Source organism: Pristiophorus japonicus, chromosome 6 (genome assembly GCF_044704955.1).
Source record: "Pristiophorus japonicus isolate sPriJap1 chromosome 6, sPriJap1.hap1, whole genome shotgun sequence".
Classification (NCBI taxonomy): Eukaryota; Metazoa; Chordata; class Chondrichthyes; family Pristiophoridae; genus Pristiophorus; species Pristiophorus japonicus.
Window position 1 is genome coordinate 126,271,072 of NC_091982.1, and position 17,640 is coordinate 126,288,711.

Sequence of the window (17,640 nt, forward strand, 5' to 3'; positions counted from 1 at the left end):
CAGCAGTGTTATGAGATAAGGAATTTTGACACCGAGCCTCATCAGTAGAAATTAGCGCAGGTGACCAAAAGCTTGTTCAAAGAGGTCGGTTTTAAGAAGCATCTTGAAGGAGGAGAGAGAGGTAGAGAGGTGGAGAGGTTTAGGGAGGGAGTTCCAGAGCTTGGGGCCAGGCAACAGAAGGCACAGACACCAATGGTGGAGTGATTATAATCAGGGATACGCAGGAGGGCAGAATTAGAGGAGCGCAGACATCTCGGGGGGTTGTGGGGCTGGAGGAGATTACAGAGATAGAGACCGCAATCTCCCCAGCCCTGCAAACGCGGGTTTGGAGGCGGGTTCGCGGTCAAAATGGCCGTGATTGACAGCGGGTGGGGATCCTGCGCTGAACCCGCCTCCGTGTCAGTTTCTGACCAGTCAGATCAGCGTTCCCTCCTGCCAGCGTCGCAGATAGGTTGTCTGCCTTGGGTAGCGGGTATTGGTCCTGCAGCGAAAAATGGTTAATCGTTACTTTATAGTCCCCATGAATTCTGATCGTGCCATCGCCCTTGAAAACCGGAACAATCGGACTGGCCCACTCGTTGAACTCAACTGGCGCAATGATGCCCTCTCGCTGCAGCCTGTCCAGCTCGAATTCCACTTTCTCTCGCATCATGTATGGCACCTCACTTGCCTTGTGGTGGATGGGTTGTGTACCGGGATCTGCACCTTCACCCAGAGAATTTCCGATGCCTGGCTCAAACAACGACGGGAACTTGCTCAAAACCTGGGCACATGAGGCGTCATCGACAAACGAAAGTGCTCGGATGTCCTCCCAGTTCCAGCGGATTTTTTCCAGCCAGCTTTTGCCGAACAGTGTGGGGCCATCTCCTGGTACAATCCATAGTGGTAATTCATGCACTGCTCCATCATAGGAGACTTTTACTGCTGCACTGCCAATTACAGGGATCAGCTCTTTAGTGTAAGTTCTCAGCTTGGTATGAATAGGGCTCAGCTTGGGCCTGTGTGCCTTGTTGTACCACAGCCTCTCGAAGGCCTTTTTGCTCATGATAGACTGACTCGCACCAGTGTCCAATTCCATGGATACTGGAATTCCGTTCAGTTGAACTTTTAACATGATCGGTGGACATTTCGTGGTGAAGGTGTGTACCCCGTACACTTCTGCCTCCTTGGTTCGAGTCTCTAGTTCAGTTTGATCCGCCATGGATCGGTCTTCCTCTGCAACGTGGTGGTTTGCAGGGTTTGCAGCTCGTCTGCACATTTGCTGGAGGTATCCCATTGTTTCACAGCCTTTGCACGCATAGTGTTTGAAGTGGCATTGATGGGCTCGATGATCACCTCCGCAGTGCCAACAAGGTGTCAATTGCCTCACATTAACGTTTGATGGCGGACTCTGAGTCATTTGAGGTCGTGCAGCTGCAGGCGTGTACGTTCTGCCATATGCATTCCTGCCTGAAAACGATGTTACTTTGTGTACAGTACTTGCCGAAACATCTTTATGCTGTGAAATTTGTTTGGTGTTATCGCTGGTGGACATAAATGCCTGGGCTATCGTTACGGCTTTGCTCAGGTTCGGTGTTTCAACAGTCAATAGTTTGCGAAGGATAACCTCATGCCCAATGCCAAGCACAAAAAAGTCTCTTAGCATTTGCTCCAGGAATCCAGCGAATTCTCAATGTCCTGCAAGGCGCCTTAGTTCGGCGACGTAGCTCGTCACTTCCTGGCCTTCAGACCGTTGACATGTATAAAATCGATACCTTGCCATCAGAACGCTCTCCTTCAGATTTAGGTGCTCCTGGACCAGCGTACACAGTTCTTCATACAATTTGGTTGTTGGTTTCACTGGAGCAAGAAGATTCTCCATGAGGCCACAGGTTGTTGCCCCGCAGACGGTGAGGAGGATCGCCCTTCGTTTGGCAGCGTTCTCATTCCCTTCCAGCTCGTTGACCACGAAGTATTGGTCAAGTCACTCCGCGAAGGCTTCCCAATCGTCACCTTCTGAGAATTTCTCCAGGATACCAACAGTTCTCTACATTTTGGCGTGATAGTTCGTTATCTATTACTCGTCGCCAGTTATGTCTCAAGTAAAGCAATGTGACTGAGTACTGTAGACTTGAGTAAGTGTGACCTTAGTCTCTTTCTTCTAACTCCAGAGTGCTGGCACAGCATGGGAGGCCTGCTTATATGCTGGGATCCCTTGGGACTCCATCAGATGTGCCCTCTGGTGGCGGTAGAATGCTGGTTACAAGGTGTTGCTTCCATAACAGTGTGGACATCAGGCCAGGCGAAAAGCAGGCTCACCTGTGGTGCTGCCAATCCCTGAATAACGTACGAGAATCCAGTGCTCAGACCATGTGGAAAGGCCTTTGGGTTAGATAAGACATTCCCAGGGGAAGGGTCAAGCTCACAGTGTGGGACACAGGGGAAGGGTCACAGTGTGAGACACAGGGGGAAGGGTCACAGTGTGGGACACAGGGGAAGGGTCACAGTGTGAGACACCGGGGGAAGGGTCATAGTGTGGGACACGGGGGAAGGGTCACAGTGTGAGACATCGGGGGAAGGGTCACAGTGTGGGACACCGGGGGGAAGGGTCACAGTGTGGGACATCGGGGGAAGGGTCACAATGTGGGACATCGGGGGGGAAGGGTCACAGTGTGAGACATCGGGGGGATAGGTCACAGTGTGGGACACCGGGGGAAGGCTCACAGTATGGGACACGGGGGGGAAGGGTCACAGTGTGGGACACCGGGGGGAAGGGTCACAGTGTGGGACACCGGGGGAAGGGTCACAGTGTGGGACACGGGGGGATAGGTCACAGTGTGGGACACCGGGGGGAAGGGTCACAGTGTGGGACACGGGGGGATGGGTCACAGTGTGGGACATGGGGGGAAGGGTCACAGTGTGAGACATCGGGGGAAGGGTCACAGTGTGGGACACAGGGGGATAGGTCACAGTGTGAGACATCGGGGGAAGGGTTACAGTGTGGGACACCCGGGGAAGGGTCACAGTGTGGGACACCGGGGGAAGGGTCACACTGTGGGACACCCAGGGAAGGGTCACAGTGTGGGACACCGGGGGAAGGGTCACAGTGTGAGACATCGGGGGAAGGGTCACAGTGTGGGACACCCGGGGAAGGGTCACAGTGTGGGACACCCGGGGAAGGGTCACAGTGTGGGACACCCGGGGGGAAGGGTCACAGTGTGGAACGGGGGGGGGGGGGCGGGGGGGAAGGGTCACAGTGTGGGACATCGGGGGGTATGGACTGAGCTCAGAGTGCAGTATTACAGGGTATCGTATTCCTGAGTATATTATAGAGAATAGCTGCCCCTATACAAATAATATCGAGAATAGCAGACGACGGGCTGAATTTTGGGCTTTGCTGATTTCGGGGGGGTTATTGACGACGGGGCGGACCTGATACCACCTGGGAATAGTTTGCGACTCAGTAAGCAATATTCATCAGCTGGGCCCCGAGTGTGGGGGAGGGGCCCCTAGTGTGGGGAGGGGGCCCTGAGTGTGGGGAGGGGCCCCGAGTGTGGGGAAGGGGCGGGGCCCCGAGTGTGGGGCGGGGCCCCGAGTGTGGGGAAGGGGGCCCGAGTGTGGGGAGGGGCCCCGAGTGTGGGGAGGGGCCCCGAGTGTGGGGAAGGGGCGGGGCCCCGAGTGTGGGGAGGGGGCCCGAGTGTGGGGAAGGGGCGGGGCCCAGAGTGTGGGGAGGGGCCCCAAGTGTGGGGAAGGGGCAGGGCCCCGAGTGTGGGGAAGGGGCGGGGTCCCGAGTGTGGGGAGGGGCCCCGAGTGTGGGGAAGGGGCAGGGCCCCGAGTGTGGGGAGGGGGCCCGAGTGTGAGGAAGGGGCGGGGCCCCGAGTGTGGGGAAGGGGCGGGGTCCCGAGTGTGGGGAGGGGGCCCGAGTGTGGGGAAGGGGCGGGGCCCCGAGTGTGGGTAGGGGTCCCTGAGTGTGGGGATGGGGCTGGACCCCGAGTGTGGGTAGAGGGTCCTGAGTGTGGGGATGGGGCTGGACCCCGAGTGTGGGGAGGGGCCCCGAGTGTGGGGATGGGGCTCCGACCCGAGTGTGGGTAGGGGGCTCCGACCCGAGTGTGAGTAGGGGGCCCTGAGTGTGGGGATGGGGCTGGGCCCCGAGTGTGGGTAGGGGGTCCTGAGTGTGGGGATGGGGATGGGGCTGGGCCCCGAGTGTGGGGAGGGGCCCCGAGTGTGGGGAAGGGGCGGGGCCCCGAGTGTGGGTAGGGGGCCCTGAGTGTGGGGATGGGGCTGGGCCCCGAGTGTGGGTAGGGGGCCCTGAGTGTGGGGATGGGGCTGGGCCCCGAGTGTGGGTAGGGGGTCCTGAGTGTGGGGATGGGGATGGGGCTGGGCCCCGAGTGTGGGGAGGGGCCCCGAGTGTGGGGATGGGGCTCCGAGTGTGGGGATGGGGCTCCGACCCGAGTGTGGGGAGGGGCCCCGAGTGTGGGGATGGGGCTCCGACCCGAGTGTGGGTAGGGGGCCCTGAGTGTGGGGATGGGGCTGGGCCCCGAGTGTGGGGAGGGGCCCCGAGTGTGGGGATGGGGCTCCGACCCGAGTGTGGGTAGGGGGCCCTGAGTGTGGGGATGGGGCTGGGCCCCGAGTGTGGGGAGGGGCCCCGAGTGTGGGGTGGGGCTCGGAGTGTGGGGCTGGACGCTAAGGGAGACGTTACACACCTCTCTCGGGGCGCTAGGCCGGTTGAGCATGGGAAGATCCCAGGCTAAACAGCTGGCCTGGGAGCGCCGAGAGAGCCCGGGGGAGAAAAACCTGAAATAAAACACCAAACATATTCCCAATACACAGCCCATGCCACCACAACATAAATCGCAAAACAATAAAATAAAACCCAATCACCCTTCCCCGAGGTGGACATTACTGACCTCACTGGTCGGTATAGGTCGGACCGCCCGCTTTCCCAGGGGGCGCTGTGGGGCGTACGGGAGTCACAAATCGACCCGGTGTCACAACCCGGGGCGTTACACACCGGCTCACCTCTCCTGGACCGTAATGCTCCGCCTCCCCCGACACCGGCCCCGAAAACCCCGGCGGGGCGCTGGGAGCTGGCCGCGTGCCCGGGAGAGCTCACCGCCTGCAGTGCTGCCTCTCCGGGGTAAAAACAGAGGCAGGCACCACCGGAGAATCCAGCCCACAGTATATTTTATACAGAATAGCAGGCCCTGTATATTATATCGAGAATAGCAGCGCGTAAGGACCGGAACCCGTAATTAAATATTATGTTAAAATGTCAGAAAGAGTGAAATGATGGATGTATAGAGCCACTGAACTCGGTGATTCTCCTCCATTCCCTCTCCCCCATCGCTGCTTGCTCCGGGATTCCAGGCTGATGTTTGACCCTTGGTTGTCAGGTGCCTGGGAGATTAAACCCGTGGACCTAACGTTCCTGAGGGAGCTGGGGAACGGGCAGTTTGGCGTTGTGAAACACGGTAAATGGCGAGGGCAGTACGAGGTGGCCATCAAAATGATTAAAGAGGGTTCCATGTCTGAGGACGACTTCATCGACGAAGCTGAAACAATGATGTGAGTAAAATCAGTCTTGGAAACAATGGAATGTGAGGCTTTAAGCTGTCGATCACTAGCTCAGGGCAAGTACCATATATTTAGCATTGCTCTACCTGCCCTGAGAGTGTACTCTGTATCTAACCCCGTGCTGTACCTGCCCTGGGAGTGTTTGATTGGACAGTGTAGAGGGAGCTTTACTCTGTATCTAACCCGTGCTGTACCTGCCCTGGGAGTGTTTGATTGGACAGTGTAGAGGGAGCTTTACTCTGTATCTAACCCTGTGCTGTACCTGCCCTGGGAGTGTTTGATGGGACAGTGTGGAGGGAGCTTTACTCTGTATCTAACCCGTGCTGTACCTGCCCTGGGAGTGTTTGATTGGACAGTGTAGAGGGAGCTTTACTCTGTATCTAACCCGTGCTGTACCTGCCCTGGGAATGTTTGATTGGACAGTGTAGAGGGAGCTTTACTCTGTATCTAACCCGTGCTGTACCTGCCCTGGGAATGTTTGATGGGACAGTGTGGAGGGAGCTTTACTCTGTATCTAACCCCGTGCTGTAGCTGCCCTGGGAGTGTTTGATGGGACAGTGTGGAGGGAGCTTTACTCTGTATCTAACCCCGTGCTGTACCTGCCCTGGGACTGTTTGATGGGACAGTGTAGAGGGAGCTTTACTCTGTATCTAACCCGTGCTGTACCTGCCCTGGGAATGTTTGATGGGACAGTGTAGAGGGAGCTTTACTCTGTATCTAACCCGTGCTGTACCTGCCCTGGGAGTGTTTGATGGGACAGTGTGGAGGGAGCTTTACTCTGTATGTAACCCCATGCTGTACCTGACCTGGGAATGGTTGATGGGACAGTGTAGAGGGAGCTTTACTCTGTATGTAACCCCGTGCTGTACCTGACCTGGGAGTGTTTGATGGGACAGTGTAGAGGGAGCTTTACTCTGTATCTAATCCCGTGTTGTACCTGCCCTGGGAGTGTTTGATGCTGACACTGGGTACTATGAAGTGTATTTAAGCTCGGGCTGTGTGACCTGTGCTGTGTATATGAACTGTCAGTCTGTACCTGTCTCGGTTTATTAGGAAGTTGAAACATGCCAAGTTGGTGCAGTTATACGGGGTCTGCACGAAGCAACGGCCAATCTACATCGTCACTGAGTTTATGTCCAATGGCTGCTTGTTGGATTACCTGAAGAAATGCGGAAGAAAGCTGAGCAGCTTACAACTGCTGGAGATGACCAAGGATGTGTGCGAGGCCATGGCGTATCTCGAGACTTACAGCTTCCTGCACAGGGACTTGGTAAGGACAGAATGCTGACAACGCCGTGACATCACCAAATCACAGCGACTGGCTCCACAGGCCGACCTCCACCAGCCGGCATTGCTTGAGTTACAGGCCCCCTCCCCCATCATGATGGTAACTGTGGATCCGGCATCTAGTGAGGCCGCACGAGACCTATGGCTCATCAATAAACCCCTGGGATTACAGACCCATTAAAGACACACCTGGGAACTACAGACCCATTAAAGACACACCTGGGAACTACAGACCCATTAGAGAGAGAGACACACCTGGGAACTACAGACCCATTAGAGAGAGAGAGACACACCTGGGAACTACAGACCCATTAGAGAGAGACACACCTGGGAACTACAGACCCATTAGAGAGAGAGGCACACCTGGGAACTACAGACCCATTAGCGAGAGACACACCTGGGAACTACAGACCCATTAGAGAGAGAGAGACACACCTGGGAACTACAGACCCATTAGAGAGAGACACACCTGGGAACTACAGACCCATTAGAGAGAGAGACACACCTGGGAACTACAGACCCATGAGAGAGAGAGACACACCTGGGAACTACAGACCCATTAGAGAGAGAGAGACACACCTGGGAACTACAGACCCATGAGAGAGAGAGACACACCTGGGAACTACAGACCCATTAGAGAGAGAAACACCTGGGAACTACAGACCCATTAGAGAGAGAGAGACACACCTGGGAACTACAGACCCATTAGAGAGAGACACACCTGGGAACTACAGACCCATTAGAGAGAGAGACACACACCTGGGAACTACAGACCCATGAGAGAGAGAGACACACCTGGGAACTACAGACCCATTAGAGAGAGAGAGACACACCTGGGAACTACAGACCCATTAGAGAGAGAGAGACACACCTGGGAACTACAGACCCATTAGAGAGAGAGACACACCTGGGAACTACAGACCCATTAGAGAGAGAGAGACACACCTGGGAACTACAGACCCATTAGAGAGAGACACACCTGGGAACTACAGACCCATTAGAGAGAGACACACCTGGGAACTACAGACCCATTAGAGAGAGACACACCTGGGAACTACAGACCCATTAGAGAGAGACACACCTGGGAACTACAGACCCATTAGAGAGAGAGAGACACACCTGGGAACTACAGACCCATTAGAGAGAGAGACACACCAGGGAACTACAGACCCATTAGAGAGAGACACACCTGGGAACTACAGACCCATTAGAGAGAGAGACACACACCTGGGAACTACAGACCCATTAGAGAGAGAGACACACCTGGGAACTACAGACCCATTAGAGAGAGACACACACACCTGGGAACTACAGACCCATTAGAGAGAGAGAGTCACAGCTGGGAACTACAGACCTATTAGAGAGAGAGACACACCTGGGAACTACAGACCCATTAGAGAGAGAGACACACACCTGGGAACTACAGACACATTAGAGAGAGAGAGACACACCTGGGAACTACAGACCCATTAGAGAGAGAGACACACCTGGGAACTACAGACCCATTAGAGAGAGAGACACACCTGGGAACTACAGACCCATTAGAGAGAGAGACACACACCTGGGAACTACAGACCCATTAGAGAGAGAGACACACCTGGGAACTACAGACCCATTAGAGAGAGAGACACACCTGGGAACTACAGACCCATTAGAGAGAGAGACACACACCTGGGAACTACAGACCCATTAGAGAGAGAGAGACACACCTGGGAACTACAGACCCATTAGAGAGAGAGAGACACACCTGGGAACTACAGACCCATGAGAGAGAGACACACACCTGGGAACTACAGACCCATTAGAGAGAGAGAGACACACCTGGGAACTACAGACCCATTAGAGAGAGACACACCTGGGAACTACAGACCCATTAGAGAGAGACACACCTGGGAACTACAGACCCATTAGAGAGAGACACACCTGGGAACTACAGACCCATTAGAGAGAGACACACCTGGGAACTACAGACCCATTAGAGAGAGACACACCTGGGAACTACAGACCCATTAGAGACACACACCTGGGAACTACAGACCTATTAGAGAGACACACACCTGGGAACTACAGACATATTAGAGACACACCTGAGAACTACAGACCCATTAGGGACAGACCTGGTAACTACAGGCCCATCAGAGACACACCTGTGAACTACAGGCCAATTAGAGAGACACCTGGGAACTACAGACCCATTGGAGACACACCTGGGAACTACAGGCCCATTAGAGACACGCACCTGGGAACTACAGACCCATTAGAGACACATGTGAGAACTACCGACACATTAGAGACACACCTGGGAAGTACAGACCCATTGGAGACACACCTAGGAACTACAGACCCATTAGAGACACACCTGGGAACTTACAGTCCCATTAGGGAGACACCTGGGAACTACAGACCCATTAGAGAGACACCTGGGAACTACAGACCCATTGGAGACACACCTAGGAACTACAGACCCATTAGAGACACACCTGGGAACTTACAGTCCCATTAGGGAGACACCTGGGAACTACAGACTCATTAGAGACAAACCTGAGAACTACAGACACATTGGTGACAAACACCTGAGAATTAAAGACACATTAGAGACACACGTGAGAACTACAGACCCATTAGAGACACACCTGGTAACTACAGACCCATTAGAGACACACTTGGGAGCTACAGACCCATTGGAAACACACCTGGGAACTACAGACCCAGTAGAGACACACCTTAGAACTACAGACATATTAGAGACAGACCTGGTAACTACAGACCCATTAGAGAGACACCTGGGAACTACAGACCCATTAGAGACACACCTGGTAACTACAGACCCATTAGAGACACACTTGGGAGCTACAGACCCATTGGAGACACACCTGGGAACTACAGACCCAATAGAGAGATACCTCAGAACTACAGACCCATTAGTGAGACACACCTAGGAACTACAGACCCATTAGAGAGACACTTGGGAGCTACAGACCCATTGGAGACACACCTGGGAACTACAGACCTAATAGAGAGATACCTCAGAACTACAGACCCATTAGTGAGACACCTGGGCACGACAGACCCATGAGAGAGACACGTGAGAACTACAGACCCATTGGAGACCCTTCTGGGAACTACAGACCCATTAGACAGACACACCTGGGAACTACAGACACATTAGAGACACACCTGGGAACTACAGACCCATTTGAGACACACCTGGGAACTACAGACCCATTGGAGACACACCTGGGAACTACAAACCCATTAGAGACACACACCTGGGAACTACAAACCCATTAGAGACACACCTGTGGACTACAGACCCATTAGGCAGACACACCTGGGAGCTACAGATCCATTTGAGAGAGACACACCTGGAAACTACAGACCCAATTGGGACACACCTGGGAACTACAGACACATTAGAGACACACCTGAGAGCTACCGACCCATTAGAGATACACCTGTGAACTACAGACCCATTGGCGACACATCTGGGAACTACAGACCCATTAGAGACACACCTGGGAACTACAGACCCATTCGAGACACACCTGGAAACTACAGATCCATTGGAGACACACCTGGGAACTACAGACCCATTAGAGACACACCTGGGAACTACAGACCCATTCGAGACACACCTGGAAACAACAGATCCATTGGAGACACACCTGGGAACTACAGACCCATTAGAGACACACCTGGGAACTACAGACCCATTAGAGAGACACACCTGAGAACTACAGATCCATTAGAGACACACATGAGAACGTCAGACCCATTGAAACACACATGGAAACTACAGACCCATTAGAGAGACAACTGGGAATTACAGACCCATGAGAGAGACAACTGGGAACTACAGACCGATTAGAGACACACCTGAGAACTGCAGACCCATTGAAGACACTCCTGGTAACTGCATACCCATTAGAGACACACCTGGGAACTACAGACCCATTGGAGACACACGTGAGAACTACAGACCCATTAGAGACACACCTGGGAACTACAGACCCATTGGAGACACACGTGAGAACTACAGACCCATTAGAGACACACCTGGGAACTACAGACCCATTGGAGACACACGTGAGAACTACAGACGCATTAGAGAGACAGCTGGAAACTGCATACCCATTAGAGAGAGACACATGGGATCTACAGACCCATTAGATAGCCACACCTGGGAATTATTGAGCCATTAGAGAGACACACCTGGGAACTACAGACCCATTAGAGAGATAGCTGGAAACTTCAGACCCATTAAAAAGAGAGACACCTAGGAACGACAGATCCATTAGAGGGACACACCTGGGAATTACAGACCCATTAGAGAAAGACACCTGGGAACTACAGATCCATTAATGACGCACCTGGGAACTACAGGCACATTAGAGACACATCTGGGAACTACAGACCCATCAGAGACACACCTGGATACTACAGACCCATTGGAGACACACCTGGTAACTACAGACCCATTAGAGACACACCTGAGAATGACAGACCCATTAGAGACACACCTGGGAACTACAGACCCATTAGAGACACACCTGGGAACTCCAGACCCATTAGAGACACACCTGGGAACTACAGACCCATTAGAGACACACCTAGGAACTACAGATCCATTAGAGACTGACCTGCGAACTACAGACCCATTGGAGACACACCTGGTAACTACAGACCCATTAGAGACACACCTGAGAATGACAGACCCATTAGAGACACACCTGGGAACTACAGACCCATTAGAGACACACCTAGGAACTACAGATCCATTAGAGACTGACCTGCGAACTACAGACCCATTAGAGACACACCTGGAAACTACAGACCCATTTGGGACACACCTGTGAACTACAGACCCATTAGAGAGACACGCCTGATAACTGCAGACGCATTCGAGAAAGACCTGTGAACTACAGACCCATTGGAGACACACCTGGGAACTACAGCCCCATTAGAGAGACACACCTGGAAACTGCAGACCCATGAGATAGACACACCTGGGAATTACAGAGCCATTAGAGAGACACACCTGGGAACTACAGACCCATTAGAGAGACAGCTGGAAACTGCAGACCCATTAGAGAGACACACCTGGGAACTACTGACCTATTAGAGACACACATGGTAACTACAGACACATTAGAGAGACATACCTGGTAACTACAGACCCATTAGAGAGACACACCTGGGAACTACAGCCCCATTAGAGAGACAGCTGGAAACTGCAGACCCATTAGATAGACACACCTGGGAATTACAGAGCCATTAGAGAGACACACCTGGGTACTACAGACCCATTGGAGACACACCTGGGAACTGCAGACCCATTGGAGACACACCTGGGAACTACAGCCCCATTAGTGAGACACCTGGGCACGACAGACCCATGCGAGAGACACGTGAGAACTACAGACCCATTAGAGACAAACCTGAGAACGACAGTCCCATTTGAGACACACCTGGTAACTACAGACCCATTAAAGAGACACAGCTGGGAACTACAGACCCATTAGAGAGACACACCTGATAACTACAGACGCATTCAAAAATCACCTGTGAACTGCAGACCCATTAGAGATACACCTGGGAACTACAGACCCATTAGAGAGACAACTGGTAACTACAGACCCATTAGAGACACACCTGGGAAATACAGACCCATTAGAGAGACACCTTGGATCGACAGACACATTGGAGACACACATGGTAACTACAAACCCATTAGAGAGACACCTGGGAACTACAGACCCATTGGAGACACACCTGGTAACTACAGACCCATTGGAAACACACCTGGGAACTACAGACCCATTAGAGAGACACAGCTGGTAACTACAGCCCCATTAGAGACACACCTGAGAACTACAGACCTATGAGAGACACACCTGGGAACTACAGACCCATTGGAGACACACGAGAGAACTGCAGACCCATTAGAGACACACCTGAGAGCTACAGACCTATGAGAGACACACCTGGGAACTACAGACCCATTGGAGACACACCTGGGAACTACAGACCTATGAGAGACACACCTGGGAACTACAGACCCATTGGAGACACACGAGAGAACTGCAGACCCATTAGAGACACACCTGAGAGCTACAGACCTATGAGAGACACACCTGGGAACTACAGACCCATTGGAGACACACCTGGGAACTACAGACCCATTAGAGACACACCTGGGAACTACAGCCCCATTAGAGAAACACACGTGGGAACTACAGACCCATTAGAGAGACACACCTGATAACTACAGATGCATTCAAAAATCACCTGTGAACTGCAGACCCATTAGAGATATAGCTGGGAACTGCAGACCCATTCGAGAGACAACTGGTAACTTCAGACCCATTAGAGACACACCTGGGAACTACAGACCCATTAGAGACACACCTGGGAACTACAGACCCATTAGAGACACACCTGGGAACTATAGACCCATTGGAGACGCACATGGTAACTACAAACCCATTAGAGAGACACACCTGGGAACTACAGACCCATTAGAGAAACACGTGGAAACTACAGCCCCATTACAGGGACACACGTGGGAACTACAGCCCCATTACAGGGACACACGTGGGAACTACAGCCCCATTACAGGGACACACGTGGGAACTACAGCCCCATTACAGGGACACACGTGGGAACTACAGCCCCATTACAGGGACACACGTGGGAACTACAGCCCCATTACAGGGACACACGTGGGAACTACAGACCCAATAGAGAGACAGCTGGAAACTGCAGACCCATTACAGAGAGACACCTGGGAACTACAGACCCATTAGAGAGACACACCTGGGAATTACAGACCCATTAGAGACACACCTGAGAGCTACAGATCCATTAATGACACACCTGATAACTACAGGCACATTAGAGACACATCTGGGAACTACAGACCCATCAGAGACACACCTGGGAACTACTGGCCCATTGGAGACACATCTGATAACTACAGACACATTGGAGACACACCTGGGAACTATGGACCCATTAGAGAGACACACCTGATAACTACAGACGCATTAGAGAAACATACCTGGGCACTACAGACCGATTAGAGACACACCTGGGAACTACAGACCCATTAGACAGACACACGTGGGAACTACAGACCCATTAGAGAGACACACCTGATAACTACAGATGCATTAACGAATCACCTGGGAACTACAGACCCATTAAAGACTGACCTAGGAACTACAGACCCATTAGAGACACACCTAGGAAGTACAGACCCATTAGAGACTGACCTGCGAACTACAGACCCATTAGAGACACACCTGGGAACTCCAGACCCATTAGAGACACACCTGGGAACTACAGACCCATTAGAAAGACACACCTGGGAACTACAGACTCATTAGAGACACACCTGAGAGCTACAGACCCATTGGAGACACACCTGGGAACTACAGACCCATTAGAGACACACCTGGGAACTACAGACCCATTAGAGACACACCTGGGAACTACAGACCCATTAGAGACACACCTGGGAACTATAGACCCATTGGAGACACACCTGGGAACTACAGACCCATTAGAGACACACCTGGGAACTATAGACCCATTAGAGACACACCTGAGAGCTACAGACCCATTGAAGGCACACCTGGGAACTGCAGACCCATTAGGGACACACCTGGTAACTGCAGACCAATTGGAGACACACCTGGGAACTACAGACCCTTTAGAGACACACCTGGGAACTACAGACCCATTAGAGACACACCTGGGAACTACAGACCCATTAGAGACACACCTGGGAACTACAGACCAATTAGAGAGACACACCTGGGAACTACAGACCAATTAGAGAGACACACCTGGGAACTACAGACCCATCAGAGACACACCTGGGAACTACAGAACCATTAGAGAGACACAGCTGATAACTACAGACGCATTGGAGACAGACGTGAGAACTACAGACCCATTGGAGGCACACCTGGGAACTACAGACCCATTATAGTCATTCTCCTGCAGTACAGACCCATTAGAGTCATTCCTGGGAAGTGCAGACCCATTCGAGACATATCTGGGAAGTGCAGACCCATTAGAGAGACACACCTGGGAACTACAGACCCATTTGACAGACACACCTGGGAACTACAGACCCATTTGACAGACACACCTGGGAACTACAGACCCAAGAGAGAGACACACCCAGGAAATACAGACCCATTAGAGACACACCTGAGAGCTACAGACACATTGGACGCACCCCTGGGAACTACAGATCCATTAGAGACACACCTGAGAGCTACAGACCCATTGGAGGCACACCTGGGAACTACAGACCCATTAGAGAGACACACCTGGGCACTATAGACCCATTAGAGACACACCTGGGAACTGCAGACCCATTAGAGACACACCTGTGAACTACAGACCCATTATAGAGGCATTCCCCGGCAGTACAGACCCATTAGAGACATACCTGGGAAGTGCAGACTCATTCGAGAGACACACCTGGGAAGTGCAGGCCCATTAGAGAGACACACCTGGGCACTATAGACCCATTAGAGACACACCTGGGAACTACAGACCCATTATAGAGGCATTCCCCGGCAGTACAGACCCATTAGAGTCATTCCTGGGAAGTGCAGACCCATTCGAGACATACCTGGGAAGTGCAGACCCATTAGAGAGACACACCTGGGAACTACAGACCCATTTGACAGACACACCTGGGAACTACAGACCCATTTGACAGACACACCTGGGAACTACAGACCCAAGAGAGAGACACACCCAGGAAATACAGACCCATTAGAGACACACCTGAGAGCTACAGACACATTGGACGCACCCCTGGGAACTACAGATCCATTAGAGACACACCCGGGAACTGCAGACCCATTAGAGAGACACACCTGGGCACTATAGACCCATTATAGAGGCATTCCCCGGCAGTACAGACCCATTAGAGACATACCTGGGAAGTGCAGACCCATTCGAGAGACACACCTGGGAAGTGCAGACCCATTAGAGAAACACACCTGGGCACTATAGACCCATTAGAGACACACCTGGGAACTACAGACCCATTAGACAGACACACGTGGGAACTAGAGACCCAAGAGAGAGACACACCTGTGAAATACAGACCCATTAGAGACACACCTGGGAACTACAGACCCATTAGACAGACACACGTGGGAACTACAGACCCAAGAGAGAGACACACCTGGGAAATAAAGACCCATTAGAGACACACCTGGGAACTACAGACCGATTAGAGACACACCTGCGAGCTACAGACCCATTAGAGAGACACACCTGATAACTACAGATGCATTAAAGAATCACCTGGGAACTACAGACCCATTAGAGACTGACCTGGGAACTACAGACCCATTAGAGAGACACACCTGGGAACTACAGACCCATTAGAGAGACACACCTGGGAACTAGAGACCCATTAGAGACACACCTAGGAACTACAGACCCATTAGAGACTGACCTGCGAACTACAGACCCATTAGAGACACACCTGGGAACTACAGACCCATTCGAGACACACCTGGGAACTACAGACCCATTAGAGAGACACACCTGGGAACTACAGACTCATTAGATACACACTTGGGAATTGCAGACCCATTAAAGACACACCTGGGAACTGCAGACCAATTGGAGACACACCTGGGAACTACAGACCCATTAGAGAGACATACCTGGGCACTATAGACTCATTAGAGACACACCTGGGAACTGCAGACCCATTAGAGACACACCTGGGAACTACAGACCCATTAGAGAGACACAGCTGATAACTACAGACCCATTAGAGACAGACGTGAGAACTACAGACCCATTGGAGGCACACCTGTGAACTACAGACCCATTATAGAGGCATTCCCCGGCAGTACAGACCCATTAGAGACAGACCTGGGAAGTGCAGACCCATGAGAGACACACCTGGGAACTACAGACCCATATGACAGACACACCTGGGAACTACAGACCCAAGAGAGAGACACACCTGGGAAATACAGACCCATTAGACAGACACACCTGGGAACTACAGACCCAAGAGAGAGACACACCTTGGAAATACAGACCCATTAGACAGACACACCTGGGAACTACAGACCCAAGAGAGAGACACACCTGGGAAATACAGACCCATTAGACAGACACACCTGGGAACTACAGACCCAAGAGAGAGACACACCTGGGAAATACAGACCCATTAGAGACATACCTGGGAACTACAGACCGATTAGGGACACTCCTGGGAGCTATAGACTCATTAGAGAGACACACCTGATAACTGCAGATGCATTCAAGAATCACCTGTGAAATACAGACCCATTAGAGAGACACACCTGGGAACTACAGACCCATTAGAGAGACACACCTGGGAATAACAGACCCATTAGAGAGACACACCTGGGAACTACAGACCCATTAGATTCACACCTGAGAGCTACAGACCCATTAGAGACACACCTGGGAACTACAGACCCATTGGAGACACACCTGGGAACTACAAACTCATTAGACAGACACACCTCAAACTACAGACCCATTAGAGACACACCTGGGAACTACAGGCACATTAGAGACACACCTGGGAACTACAGACCCATTAGAGAAACACGTGGGAACTACAGTCCCATTGGAGACACACCTGGGAACTGCAGCCCTATTACAGAGACACACCTGGGAACTACAGCCCCATTAGTGAGTGACACACCTGGGAACTACAAACTAATTAAAGACACACACCTGGGAATTACAGACCCATTCGAGAGACACACCTGGGAA

The 17,640-nt window shown here is 52.3% G+C and overlaps 1 protein-coding gene across 1 annotated transcript in view; it reads left to right on the forward strand.

The window, feature by feature from the left end:
• btk (Bruton agammaglobulinemia tyrosine kinase) overlaps positions 1-17,640 on the forward strand; it is a 246,947-nt gene that overhangs the window by 171,916 nt on the left and 57,391 nt on the right. Inside the window, exons 13-14 of the mRNA XM_070882169.1 lie at positions 5,373-5,544; positions 6,607-6,823. Coding sequence (XP_070738270.1) covers positions 5,373-5,544; positions 6,607-6,823 — 389 coding nt within the window. The remainder of the gene's footprint in view (positions 1-5,372; positions 5,545-6,606; positions 6,824-17,640) is intronic.